This window comes from Papio anubis, chromosome 1 (assembly GCF_008728515.1).
Source record: "Papio anubis isolate 15944 chromosome 1, Panubis1.0, whole genome shotgun sequence".
Taxonomy (NCBI): Eukaryota; Metazoa; Chordata; class Mammalia; order Primates; family Cercopithecidae; genus Papio; species Papio anubis.
This window is the reverse complement of record NC_044976.1, coordinates 120805297-120819466: the sequence shown is the minus strand read 5'-3', so window position 1 is coordinate 120819466 and position 14170 is coordinate 120805297. Positions and strand designations below refer to the sequence as shown.

The 14170-nt window shown below is 44.2% G+C and overlaps 1 protein-coding gene across 3 annotated transcripts in view; it reads right to left on the bottom strand.

The window, feature by feature from the left end:
• PRPF3 (pre-mRNA processing factor 3) overlaps positions 1-14170 on the bottom strand; it is a 32952-nt gene that overhangs the window by 15437 nt on the left and 3345 nt on the right. For 2 of the 3 annotated variants that reach the window (XM_021923362.1, XM_021923368.1), the window contains exons 2-8: positions 13915-14107; positions 13133-13263; positions 10556-10702; positions 5691-5774; positions 5255-5475; positions 3173-3479; positions 388-554 (exon numbers count right to left, since the gene is read on the bottom strand). In XM_021923362.1, coding sequence (XP_021779054.1) covers positions 388-554; positions 3173-3479; positions 5255-5475; positions 5691-5774; positions 10556-10702; positions 13133-13263; positions 13915-14059 — 1202 coding nt within the window. In that variant the 5' untranslated portion in view covers positions 14060-14107. Of the gene's footprint in view, positions 1-387; positions 555-3172; positions 3480-5254; positions 5476-5690; positions 5775-10555; positions 10703-11380; positions 11477-13132; positions 13264-13914; positions 14108-14170 lie in introns of all 3 variants that reach the window. The other variant, XM_021923375.1, reaches the window with a different exon arrangement.

Sequence of the window (14170 nt, the reverse complement as noted above, 5' to 3'; positions counted from 1 at the left end):
AACCCTCTCTCTACCAAAAATACAAAAAGCAGACAGGCGTGGTGGTGCACACCTGTAGTCCCAGCTACTCGGGAGGCTGAGGTTCAAGGAGAATTCAAGGAGAATCTCTTGAACCCGGGAGGTGGAGGTTGCAGTGAGCTGAGATCGTGCCACTGCACTCTAGCCTAGGTGACAGAGCGAGACTCCCTCTCAAAAAAAAAAACAAAACAAAACAAAACAAAAAACACAGGAGCTTGTGTACAGTTACTTATCTTTCTTGGATTTTAAAATTTTAATTAATGAATGAGTACCATCCTTCCCACTAGCTTTACTAAAAGGTATTAACTTGAATCTTAAACTCGGCTGATTAAAAACTGTTTTTTTAAAAAGGTACTAAAACAAACTCACAGATCAAAGCCATTGGGAATTATGTAAGAGTCCCACCACTCAATTTCAGGAATATCTCCTTCCTTTAGCTCCTTCTTAGGAGCTATGAGGGCAAGCCTAGTCGAAGTATGGATGCCTGTTTTTCGAGCTGCTTGTGAAATCTCTGCCTGCAGCTTCTCCAGTTGAGCCTAAAAACAAGATAATCCAAGACAGAAAGATAAATTGGAATCATAGAAAACAGAATTTGTAGAATCTCAATTTTTTTTTTTCTTTGAGATGGAGTTTCATTCTGTTGCCCAGGCTGGAGTACAATGGCATGGTCTTGGCTAACAGCAACCTCCGCCTCCCAGGTTCAAGCCATTCTCCTGCCTAAGCCTCCAGAGTAGCTGGGATTATAAGCATGCGCCCCCAACTCCAGCTAATTTTGTATTTTTAGTAGAGATGGGGTTTCTCCATGTTGGTCAGCCTGGTCTCAAACTCCCGACCTCAGGTGATCTGCCTGCCTCGGCCTCCCAAAGTGCTGGGATTACAGGCATGACCCACTGTGCAGGGCCAGATTCCCAATTTTTTTTTTTTTTTTTGAGACGGAGTCTCGCTCTGTCACCCAGGCTGGAGTGCAGTGGCGCCATCTTGGCTCACTGTAAGCTCCACCTCCCAGGTTCACGCCGTTCTCCTGCCTCAGCCTCCCGAGTAGCTGGGACTACAGGCATCTGCCATCACGCCCGGCTAATTATTTTGTATTTTTAGTACAGTAGGAGTTTCACCGTGTTAGCCAGGATGGTCTCAATTTCCTGACCTCGTGATCCGCCCACCTCGGCCTCCCAAAGTGCTGGGATTATAGGCATGAGTCATGACGCCTGGCCAATAATCCCAAATTTTAAAACATTTTCCCTTTGAACTCTTTACACCTAATGCAACAAATTCATTCTGAAAGTTTAGAAAGGAGTTGTTCTGCTTTATTTTATCCTTTATTTAGTTCATTTACATAGATCCTCACCTTCACCCTCTCCCTTCACTCCACAGTATATGCCTGCAGTAAATACACAGAAATAGAATTTTATGAAAACCTCACTCTGAGAGGATAAAAAGAAGGCAAAGGTCATTCAATATACAATCAATTCAACTCTCCAGGTGTACTGTCTGCAGGAAATTTTAACTCCAGGCAAGTCTTCCTTAGTCAGTCAGAATGTTTCAAATTGTTTCCCTCCACTTAGTTGTATGTGGAGAATTTTCAAACTCAATTTAATATTTCCACTTATGTAGAAACTAATTAGGAAGTAAAATCTGCTTAAAATTTTTTTTTTGAGACGGAGTTTCGCTCTTTCGCTCAGGCAGCAGTGTAGTAACACGATCTCAGCTCACTGCAACCTCCACCTTCCAATTGCAAGTGATTCTCCTGCCTCAGCCTCCTAAGTAGTTAGGATTACAGGTGCCCGCCACCACGCTCGGCTAATTTTTGTATTTTTAGTAGAGATGGGGTTTCACCATGTCGGGCAGGCTGGTCTCGAACACCTGACCTTGTGATACACCCACCTCGGCCTCCCAAAGCGCTGGGATTATAGGCTTGAGCCACCTCGTCCTGCATATTTTCAAATTATTCATTGCTTTAAATCAGGGGTCCCCAACCCACCAGTCTGTGGCCTTTTAGGAACTGGGCTGTACAGCAGGAGGTGAGCAGGAGGCAAACCAACAAAGTTTCATCTGTACTTACAATTGCTCCCTATTACCTGCATTATGGTCTGAGCTCCACCTCCTGTCAGATCCGCGGTGGCATTAGGTTCTCATAGGAGAGTGAACCCTATTGTGAACTGCACATGCGAGGGGGCTGTGTTGCACATTCCTTATGAGAATCTAATGCCTGATGATCTGTCACTGTCTCCCATCACATCCAGATGGGACCGTCTCGGCAGGAAAACAAACTCAAGGCTCCCAATGATTTTAGATTATGGTGAGTTATATAATTATTTCATCATATATTAAAATAAAATAATAATAGAAGTCAGCACAGTGGCTCACGCCTGTAATCCCAGCACTTTGGGAGGTCAAGGCAGGCAGACTACAAGGTCAGTAGTTTAAGACCAGCCGGGCCAACACAGTGAAACCCTATCTCTACTAAAAATACAAAAAATTAGTCAGGCATGGTGGCGCACGCCTGTAGTCCCAGCTACTCAGGAGGCTGAAGCAGGAGAATGGCTTGAACCCAGGAAGTGGAGGCTGCAGTGAGCTGAGATTGCACCACTGCACTCCAGCCCAGGTAACAGTGCAAAACTCTGTCCCCGCTCCCCTGCCAAAAAAAGGCGGGTGTGGTGGCTCATGCCTGTAATCCCAGCACTTTGGGAGGACAAGGTGGGCAGATCACCTGACGTCAGGAGTTCAAGACCAGCCTGACTAACATGGAGAAATCCCATCTCTACCAAAAATACACAATTAGTCAGGCGTGGTTGTGCATGCCTGTAATTCCAGCTACTCGAGGAGAATCACTTGAACCTGATAGGCGGAGGTTGCAGTAAGCCGAGATAATGCCATTGCACTCCAGCCTGGGCAACAAGAGCAAAACTCCATCTCAAAAATAATAATAATGATAAAGTACACAATAAAGGTAATGTTCTTAAACCATCACAAAACCATCCTTACTCCAGGGGAAAAATTGTCTTCCATGAAATGAATCCTTGATGCCAAAAAGGTTGAGGACTGCTGCTTTAAATGACCTATTTATCTAATTTCCTAGAGCATAGAGATTTTACAATGTTTTCCTTTCAGCTTCTTAACTTTTTCTAAATTCTGTGTTATACTATAAGCCAGATACCTTTGTCCGTAATCGCTGAGCAATCTTCTCAAATTTGCCCTTGTCGTGGAATTTAAAAGTGCGTCTCTGGCGCTGGGAAGGGGCAATGGAGACTCGGGGGTCAAAAAAGGTATTGGATTCCATGTCTTCTGATGGCTTTTCTTTTAGTTGCTGCTTGAATTGTTCCCTCTTCACAGCACGAATATTGGCTTTCAGAGTAGGCATGCGGTGTGTCAGCTCAATCTCCTTGCCTGTTGCATCTACAGTGCGCCCTTGCTCATCCAGGATCAGTGGTGTAGGTTTCGTTTGGTCCTTTAACTCCACCTTCCTGAAAAATAGCCCGCAAAGAAATAAATCCTGTATGGAACATTAAGGCAAACAAAAAAACAAACAAAATAAAGTTTGGTGGCTCAAGACTAGAACCACAGCATTTTGGGAGGCCAAGGCAGAGGGATCACTTGAGCCCAGGAGTTAGAGACCAATCTGGGCAACACAAGGCGATCCCATCTCAACAAAAAATTTAAAATTAGCTGGGTGTGGTGGCATATACCTTTGGTCCCAGCTACTAAGGAGGTTGAGAAGGGTCACTTGAGCCCAGGAGTTGAGGGTGCAGTGCCTTCTCCGTAAGAGTTATTGGATGGACGGGCGTGGTGGCTCACACTGTAATCCCAGCGCTTTGGGAGGCTGAGGCAGGTGGATCGCTTGAGCCCAGGAGTTCGAGACCAGCCTTGGCAACATAGTGCAACCCCATCTCTACAAAAAATACAAAATTTAAACGGGCACCTGTAGTCCCAGCTACTTTGGAGGCTAAGGCAGAATTCCTTGAACCCAAGAAGTGGAGGTTGCAGGGAGCCGAGATTACGCCACTGCACTCCAGCCTGGGCAACAGAGTGAGACTCCCTCTCAATAAAAAAAAAAAAAGACGATAAAATAATTCTAGGGAACAATCTCATCAGTGAGTAACACCATCTTTTTTTTGAGACATGGTCTCACTCTGTTGCCCAGGCTAAAGTACAGTGCCATAATCACAGCTCATTGCAACCTCAACCTCCCAGGCTCAAAGAAATTCTCCCACCTCAGTCTCCTAAGTAGCTGGAATTACAGGCATGCTCTACCATGCCTGGCTAATTGTTGTATTTTTTAGAGAGATGGGGTTTTGCCATGTTGCTTAGGCTGGTCTTGAACTCCTGAGCTCAAGCAATCTGCCAGTCTCGGCCTCCCAAAGTGCTGGGATTACAAGTGTGAGTCCCCACGACCTGCCAATAACATCTTGATTAAAAATATCAAAGTAGATATTTCAGCATACAAGACCACCAAAAGAAATGAGTTTATAAATTATATGAATTTACAATCCTATCTTTCTTTATCCCTGAATTCTTACATCAGTCATGGGATGCCAGACCAACTGTCGATGCTAAAAAAAAAAACGTGTAACATCTTTGACCAGTTGCAGAGGAACCTCAGATCTGATCTCACATAATGTGCTTTAATGGATAAATCTGAGTTTGAAACCAGGAAGGAAACCTGGCTCTATTCAGAGCTCCAATATCAGATGAATAACCTTAATCTCAGTTATATCAATCATAAGAAGATAATAAACCCTGCAACAACAGGGAAGCCAAGAGAAAAAATTCAACTGGTTAATCAATCACACATAAGAAATATGGAACTGTGAGAAATGATCTAGGTTCTCTGGAAAAAGAGGATCAGTAATTTTTTTTGTTGTTGTTGTTTTTGAGCCAGAGTCTCCCTCTGTCACCCAGGCTGGAGTGCAGTGGCACGATCTCAGCTCACTGCAACCTCTGCCTCCTGGATTCAAGTGATTCTCCTGCCTCAGCCTCCTGAGTAGCTGGGATAACAGGCATGCACCACCACGTCCAGCTAATTTTTGTATTTTTAGTGGAGATGGGGTTTCATCATATTGGTCAGGCTAGTCTCAAACTTCTGACTCCTGACCTCAGGTGATCCACCTACCTCGGCCTCCCAAAGTGCTAGGATTACAGGCCTGAGGCACTGCGCCCAGCCAGATCAGTAACATTCAAAGGTATTTATTGCTTCTCAAACTTCAGAAATGAAAAGGTATTCCATGAAATAGACACTCACGGGGGAGCAATGCCCATGGCATGGAGATTAGCCAGGCCCACCATGTTGGCATTGCCAATGAGTCCTGGCTTCAGTGCCAGCTGGGCTTGGATTCGAGCTTGTAGTTCAGCTGCTTTCCTTGCCTTCTCAATGGCATCATTCATGAAAGTGGCAGCCTGGGAGGGCTGAATAGTGTTGCCAATTGGAAGTCGCTCTGGTTGGGAAGAAGAAGGAGTCTTTGGCTGTGAGATAGAGTAAAAGAAATCAGAGGCATTAAGGCAGGCAGACAAATACACGTATGCATACACACAGATACACACATACACATCATGGTAGACTGTAGTAGATGATTATGAAGTAAAACATGCAGTCACCTCTTCTGGTCTCTCATTTTGAGTGGATGGCAAGAAATTCTGTGCCAAAGACTATTGTTTTCAGAGTAATCTAGATACAATACCTGAGGTGTAGGGGGGCTAATGAAGCTCAACTGTTTTTTCCTCTCCTCGATTTGTCGTGTTGCTGCCTCCATCATCTGTTTGATCTGCTCTCCAGGAAAAAAATTGAAAAACTGTTAATTTCTCCTCTTTACTACTCCCATTCAGGTTTTTAAACCCACAAGGCTCTCAGGTCTAGACACTTAAAATTTTTTGAATATACCACATACTGTCTACCATAGTGCAAAAAATTTAGTCAAGATTAAAGTTTGCACTGGAATTTTTCAACCCAAGTTCCTAAGGCAAGATTGGCATATTAGGTAGCAATACAGTGTGATGACTGAGACTCTGGAGTGCAGTGGTGCGATCTCGGCTTACTGCAAGCTCCGCCTCCCAGGTTTACGCCATTCTCCTGCCTCAGCCTCCGAGTAGCTGGGACTACAGGCACCCGCCACCACGCCCGGCTAGTTTTTTGTATTTTTAGTAGAGACGGGGTTTCACCATGTTAGCCAGGATGGTCTCGATCTCCCGACCTCGTGATCCACCCGCCTTGGCCTCCCAAAGTGCTGGGATTACAGGCTTGAGCCACCGCGCCTGGCCCCAGTTTGAATCTTAACTCTGACACTTAATGCCTTTGTTATCTTGGATAAGGAACTTAGTCTCTAAACCTCCTAAGCGTCTAAAAGGGAGGAAAAAAACAGTACCTACCTTATAGGTCTATTGTAACCACTTAAATAATGCATGCAAACCTAACAGAACCTACACAAAATATTATGCTTAATTTTTTTTTTTTTAAATTTTTGAGACGGAGTCTCACTCTGTGGCCCAGGCTGGAGTGCAGTGGCACAATCTTGGCTCACTGCAAGCTCTGCCTCCCGGGTTCACGCCATTCTCCTGCCTCAGCCTCCCAAGTAGATGGGACTACAGGCACCCACCACTACATTCGGCTAATTTTTTGTATTTTCAGTAGAGACGGGATTTCACCCTGTTAGCCAGGATGGATTTTGTATTTTTAGTAGAGACAGGGTTTCACCCTGTTAGCCAGGATGGTCTCAATCTCCTTATCCGCCTGCCTTGGCCTCCCAAAGTATTGGGATGAAAGGCGTGAGCCACTGCTCCCAGCCTATACTTAATTTTTTTAAAAAAATCATGATATTAGTACTTGAACTACTAGTTTGAGAAACAAGAGACGATGGTGCAAAGACCTGCTCCCTAGTCTCTATAAAGCCCTTCTGTCCTAAAGAAGTTCAGAATGATAAGCTTTGAGGGTATAGTCAAACAACTCCTCTTGCATTTTGCAAAAAGAGCTTCCAGATATTTTTAAAAATTTGTCTTTAGGCCGGGCGCGGTGGCTCAAGCCTGTAATCCCAGCACTTTGGGAGGCCGAGATGGGCGGATCACGAGGTCAGGAGATCGAGACCATCCTGGCTAACACGGTGAAACCCCGTCTCTACTAAGAAATACAAAAAATAGCCGGGCGAGGTGGCAGCGCCTGTAGTCCCAGCTACTTGGGAGGCTGAGGCCGGAGAATGGCGTGAACCCGGGAGGTGGAGCTTGCAGTGAGCTGAGATCCGGCCACTGCACTCCAGCCTGGGCGACAGATCGAGACTCCGTCTCAAAAACAAAAAAAAAAAAAAAAAATTTTGTCTTTAACATTTTTTCTTGAATAGGTGATATTCAAAATTCAAAAATTACAGAAGGGTCAGGCATGGTGGCTCACGCCTGTAGCACTTTGAGAGGCTGAAGTGGGTGAATCACTTGAGGTCAGGAGCTGAAGACCAGCCTGGCTAATATGGTGAAACACCATCTCTAGTAAAAATACAAAAATTAGCCAGGTGTGGTGGTGGGCGCCTGTAATGCCAGCTACTCAGGAGGCTGAGGCAGGAGAATTGCTTGAACCCAGAAGGCGGAGGTTATTGTTAGCCAAGATCATGCCACTGCACTCCCGCCTGGGCAAGAGAGGGAGACTCCATCTCTAAATAAATAAATAAGAAAATAAAAAAATAAAAAATTACAGTGCTGGGCGCAGTGGCTCACGCCTGTAATCCTAGCACTTTGGGAGGTCGAGGTAGGTAGATCACGAGGTCAGTTGTTTGAGACCAGCCTGCCCAACATGGTGAAACTAAATTTAGTCTCTACTAAAAATACAAAATTAGCTGGGCATGGTGATCCACACCTGTAATCCCAGCTACTCAGGAGGCTGAGACAGGAGAACTGCTTGAATCCAAGAGGCGGAGGCTGCAGTGAGCTGAGATTGCACCACTGCACTCCAGCCTGGGCAACAGTGCAAGAGCGAGACTCCATCTCAAAAAATAAAATAAAATAAAATAATAAAATGAAAAATTATAGGTTGGGTTGGTGGCTCACATCTGTAATACCAGCACTTTGGGAGGCCAAGGCAGGCGGATCATGAGGTCAGGAGTTCAAGACCAGCCTGACCAACATGGTGAAACCCCGTCTCTACTAAAAATACAAAAAAATTAGCCAGGTATGGTGGTGTGCGCCTGTAATCCCAGCTACCTGGGGGGCTGAGGCAGAAGAATAGCTTGAACCCCAAAGGCAGAGGTTGCAGTGAGCCGAGATCACGCCATTGCACTCCAGCCTGGGTGACAGAGCAAGACTCTGTCTCAAAAAAAAAAGAAAAATTGCAAAAGGATATATTGTGAATACATCCATCCCTATTCTCCATAAAAAACATCATCGGGCCAGGCACAGTGGCTCATGCCTGTAATCCCAGCACTTTGGGAGGCCGAGGCGGGGGGATCACAAGGTCAGGAGATCAAAACCATTCTAACATGGTGAAACCCTGTCTCTACTAAAAATACAAAAAATTAGTCGGGCGTGGTGGTACGTGCCTGTAGTCCCAGCTACTCAGAAGACTGAGGCAGGAGAATGGTGTGAACCCAGGAGGCAGAGGTTGCAGTGAGTTGAGATCGCGCCACCATACTCCAGCCTAAGTGACAGAGCGAGACTCCATCTCAAAAAGAAAAGAAAAGAAAAGAATCAGCTGGGCGTGGTAGCTCACTCCTGTAAGTCCAGCACTTTGGGAGGCTGAGGCAGGAGGATCGTTTCAGCCCAGGAGTTCAAGACCAGCCTGGGCAACATGGCAAAACTCCATCTTTACAAAAAATACAAAAATCAGCCAGGCATAGTGGCCTGTAGTCCCAGCTACTTGGGAAGCCAAGGTGGGAGGATCACTCAAGCCCGGGAGGCAGAGGTTGCAGTAAGCCAAGATCTCGCCACTGAACTCCAAGCTGGAGGACAGAGTGAGACCTTGCCTGAAAAACAGAAACAGGCTAGACATGGTGGCTCACGCCTGTAATCCCAGCACTTTGGGAGGCAGATCACCTGAGGTCAGGAGTTCCAGACCAGTCTGGTTAATATGGTGAAACCCCATCTCTACTAAAAATACAAAATTAGCCATGCATGGTGGCACATGCCTATAGTCCCAGCTACTTGGGGGGCTGAGATAGGAGAATCACTTGAACCTGGGAGGCGGAGGCTGCAGTGAACTGAGATCGCACCAGCGTGCTCCAGCCTGAGTGACAGAGAGAGACATCTCCAAAAAAAAAAAAAAAAATCAACCATTTCTTTCCTTCTGTAAATATCACATATATGCAAATCCACCCATCCATATTTCTGTGTATGTTCTATTACCCCCCTCAAATATTAAATGGTAAACACTTATTGTTCATGTGGTATCAAAATTATTTAACACTACCAATTGAAAAAACACAAATATTTCCTGTTAAAAAAAAATACAAAGTCAACTTAAAATTATTTATTAGTGGATTATATCTTCTTTGCATTATGTTTGGAAATTCTCTTCTGTCATCAAGATGAATTCTGATCATTTCATTTAATTTTCTCAATGACTCAGTGACGTAGGTAATTAGGCAAATAATGTACATAACACACCTTGCTGGCCACAGTAAATGGCAATTTCAATACCCTTACCTGGAATACTCCTGGTCAAATCAAAGAATGCTAAAACATAAAGCAAGAAATAAAATTTTCCCAAATGCTGGCCTGGCGCAGTGGCTCACACCTGTAATCCCAGCCGTTTGGGTGGCTAAGGTGGCAGATCACTTGAGGCCAGGAGTTCCAGACCAGCCTGGCCAACATGGCAAAACACCGCTTCTACTAAAAATACAAAAATTAGCCAGGCGTAGTGGTGTGTGCACGTAGTCCCAGCTACTCCGGAGGCTGAGGCAGGAGAATCACTTAAACCTGGGAGGTGGAGGTTGCTGTGAGCTGAGATCACACCACTACACTCCAGCATGGGCAACAGAGTGAAACTCCATCTCAAAAAAAAAAAAAAACAAACTTCCCCAAATGCTAAACACTAATTTAAATCAAGATCACAATAAGGTGAGGCACGCTGGCTCCCGCCTGTAATCCCAGCACCCTGGGAGGCCGAGGTGGGCAGATGACCTGAGGTCAGATGTTCGAAACCAGCCTACCCAACATAGTGAAACCCCGTCTCTACTAAAAGAAATACAAAAAATAAGTCAGGCACGGTGGCTCGCTCCTGTAAACCTAGCACTTTGAGAGGCCGAGGCGAGCGCATCACCTGAGATCATGAGTTCAAGACCAGCCTGGTCAAGATGGTGAAACCCCATCTCTACTAAAAATACAAAAATTAGCCGGGCTTGGTGGCGGGTACCTGTAATCCCAGCTACTTGGGAAGCTGAGACAGGACAATCGCTTAAACCCGGGAGGCAGAGGTTGCAGTGAGCTGAGATCGCACCACTGCACTCCAGCCCGGGTGATAAGAGCAAAACTCCATCTCGAAAAAAAAAAAAAAAATCACAATAAATACAGACCCATGCACCTTTTGCTTCTTCAACTCACAAAACCACTTTGCTTCCAGTCCCTAATTACTAACCTGGAGCTTAGTCAGCATGCCAGGGCTCTCTGATGGAGGCCCAGGGATCACCTCTGGCTCTTCTTCCACCTCCTCAAAACGGGGTATTCGTCGCTTCTTTACTCCTGATGATTCTTTAGAGATCTCAGAGTCATCACCAAACACCTCCTAAGGGAACCCAAGGTGAAAGAAAAGCTGTATCCTTCCCCGTGGGGAGAAGAGAAGAATTATCCTAGCCCCTACCAGCAGTTTCTGGCTATTCCCAGGGGAATATGACATAACCTTGCAAATAGCCACCTGCCAGAAGCAGGGTCTACTAGACTCTCCATCAAGTGGACCATCTCACCCAACTTCAACATTCTCCTAATCCAGTCAAACAAATTTCATTCCCATGTTCTTATAAATGTTCCCATCTTAAGGTCTTTGCAAATGCTACTGCCCACATTTATGATTTCTCTCAACTTTTCCACAACCCCTGTTCCAAATCCTGCCTAAAACTCACCTCCTCCAAGAAGTTTTCCTCATTACAACCTTATCTCATTCTGATTAAACTTTTTGTTTCACATTCTCTTATCATGTAAGAGCTTGGTTCATATTAGGTTAAATTACACTGTTGATATTCTGTTTGCCAAGTGTTAAGTAAGTCAATGTTAGTATAATTTTCCCAACTAAGTCTAAGCTCTTCCAGGACACGGGCTTTCTCTTTCTTCTTCAGTAATCCCCATTAACACTTTGTTTTCATCAAACAATGGAAACTCAAATATGATGACTAATTTGCAAGGTGAATTTAACAGGACCGAGAGTGGCCAACTGGAAGGGACAATGGGAAAAAGCAAATGTACACACCGGTGGTAGGCTTTGGGTGACATCCCCTCTTCACTAGGAGGGCTCGTGTTTTGCAAGGACATATCCTCGGCCAGGGGCGAGCGCTTCCTGGAACTCCTACAGTTCAAGAAAAAGGACTCTCCCATAATATATTGTGTGGGGTGGGGACTTGAATGGACCAAAAATGGGACCCGTATCCCAAAGCTATCTAGACACCTCCTTCAAGAAGCCATTTTTATTAATCCCACCCAATGTAGTCACTTCATTCACAGCATGCCCTCAACACTCATACAGAAGTATGCCCTACTAGTCAGATGCAGTGGCTCATGTCTGTAATTGCAGCACTTTGGGAGGCCGAGGCGGGTGGATCATGAGGTCAGGAGTTCGAGGTCAACCTGATCAACATGGTGAAACCCCGTCTCTACTAAAAATACAAAAATTAACCGGGCATGGTGGCATGTGCCTGTAATCCCAGCTACTCAGGAGGCTGAGGCAGGAGAATCACTTGAACCTGGAAGGTGGAGGTTGCAGTGAGCCGAGATTGTGCTACTGCACTCCAGCCTGGGCAACAGAGTGAGACTCAGCCTCAAAAAAAAAAAAAAAAAAGCAAAGCAGTATGCCCTATCGTGACATAATCTTCACTGTACAGATCTGTGTATACTGTGGCTCAATCATTCCCCCTTAAATATAACAAAATTCAACATAAGTCTGAAATTCTATAGCCAACCCTAAAATTTACATGAAACTGCTACTTAGATTTTATAATACGTAAATATATATTTTGTGATACTCCTGCCTCTTCTAAATTGCAACTCCTCGGCTCAAGAGATCCTCTTGCCTCAGCTTCCCAAGTAGCTGGTATTACAGGCACATGCCATAGTGCCTGGCAAATTACAAACTGTTTTAAGGCAAGCACTATCTCTCCTTCTCTGATCACCCTACAATGCTCTAAACACAAAGGGCACAAATCTCTCTGGTTTTTTTTAGTTCCATAGCCTGGCCAGGGGACCAAGCAGACATTATATTCACTCTTTTCCCTCAGGAAAAGCAATGGGATAGCCAAGGTATCAAAAGAACTTCGGAAGGTTTGATAGGAGTTGCAGAATTTTTTTTTTCTAAAGAGAGATACTGGGAAATGAGTAGAAAGACAGACTACTTGATACTGCTAATATTGAAAAAGGCCAGGATCAGTCAGCAACTACAGAATAAAAAGTGTAGTAGTTAAGGGGGTACTGACAACTCCTCCAAGTGTTTCACTTCTGGCACCAGAGGACCAGCAATATGCCATAGAGCAAATGGTAAGCTCTCAAGAATATAATAAATAATAGTTACTTTTTTGGTATCCTATCTACAAGTGCATTGCAGAGAAACCTCTACAAAGAGGCAACAAGGAGGTCTACAGCTCAGGTACCAGTGGAGCCCATTCTAAAACAACTTATTAGGCCTCAAATAAATCAAACATAAAATCTTAGAGCAATCAGTTTATAGGTAAGAAGGAAAAAAAGGAAATATGGAGAAACATGAGAACCAAAACTCCTGTTATCTAAAAAAAGACAAAGCTACCAATTATTTATTTGGATATTTAAACCCATGAACTTAGGTAGTTCAGATGGTGACGACACAAATTCACCTCTCCTACTTTAATGTCTAAGTACCTCTCTTGAACATTTGCTGCTCTAAATAGAGGATATCAACGTGTAAACTGGTAAGCTCAGCAACTCTGTTACCATTCAAAACAGTCCTGAGCTCATTAGACAGTAAATTGTAACCTACCTTTAGCTCTCGTTTTCTGCTCCTGTCACTGCTAGACTTGGAATGCCTAGAGCTTCGGCCTTCCTCCACAGCCTCAAAGAGTTTGTCCACAAATCGGAGAGTAGACTCATCAAGAAAAGGTTTCAGATGATCTGACAGGAAGAAAGGCAGTGGTAGGATTGGAAAGGTAAGACTACATAGTCTAATACTAGGCCTATAACAGGTACCAACACTGGAATTTTATTCCCAGGAGTGAAACAAATTTTAAGTTTTTTTCTACGATTCCCATCTCTCTTACATTGAATGACCTTGCCCTATGAGGTGAAAATAGTTATAATTTTTTGGAGTGGGAAGTCGTACAGTCAGAGCAACCTGTTTACATTGAACATCAAGTTTAAGATGAATAACCACCCTAACCTTTCCCAAATAGCAAGTTGTAGGAGACTACCATTAACAAAATCTACCTCCTTCAAGCTTTTTGATGTATTTCATAAAGACTTTTATATGTTGAGATGTCAATCTGAATCTGAATATGCCTATCTGACTTAAGCATACTTCCTAAGTAAATCTAACTTAGGTGACTCAGTATGGTAGCCAAAGATTTAAAATCTATCATAAAAAACATAAAAAATAAACAATAAGAAAAAGCAAATTATGATTTAGCCTATTTTCATTATAATACAGATGAAAACAAAATATGGCCTGCCCTTTTTTTAGATGTTCCCAACAGAGAGAATTTTAGGGAAGTTCAGTGTTTGGGGTCACCCTATATGTTAAGACAAAAGCTGCAGAAAGGTACATACCGGCTGCCTTCTTCTTGTCCATGCCCTTCCCCACACAGTTCAATGCGGCTGTGACCACTGTAGGCTCTGAGAAACCCAGGACCCTCTTCACTGTCTTCTCTATCCATGGTTTCAGCTCATCCAGCTCCCTCTTAGACAGTGCCATTTTGCAAGAAAAAGAGAACAATAGTTCAAACTGGACTCAATACTACACCTAAAAAAAAAAGAGAGACAAGTTAGAGAATAAGAAAAGACTAAAGTGGGTTGGGTGCAGTGG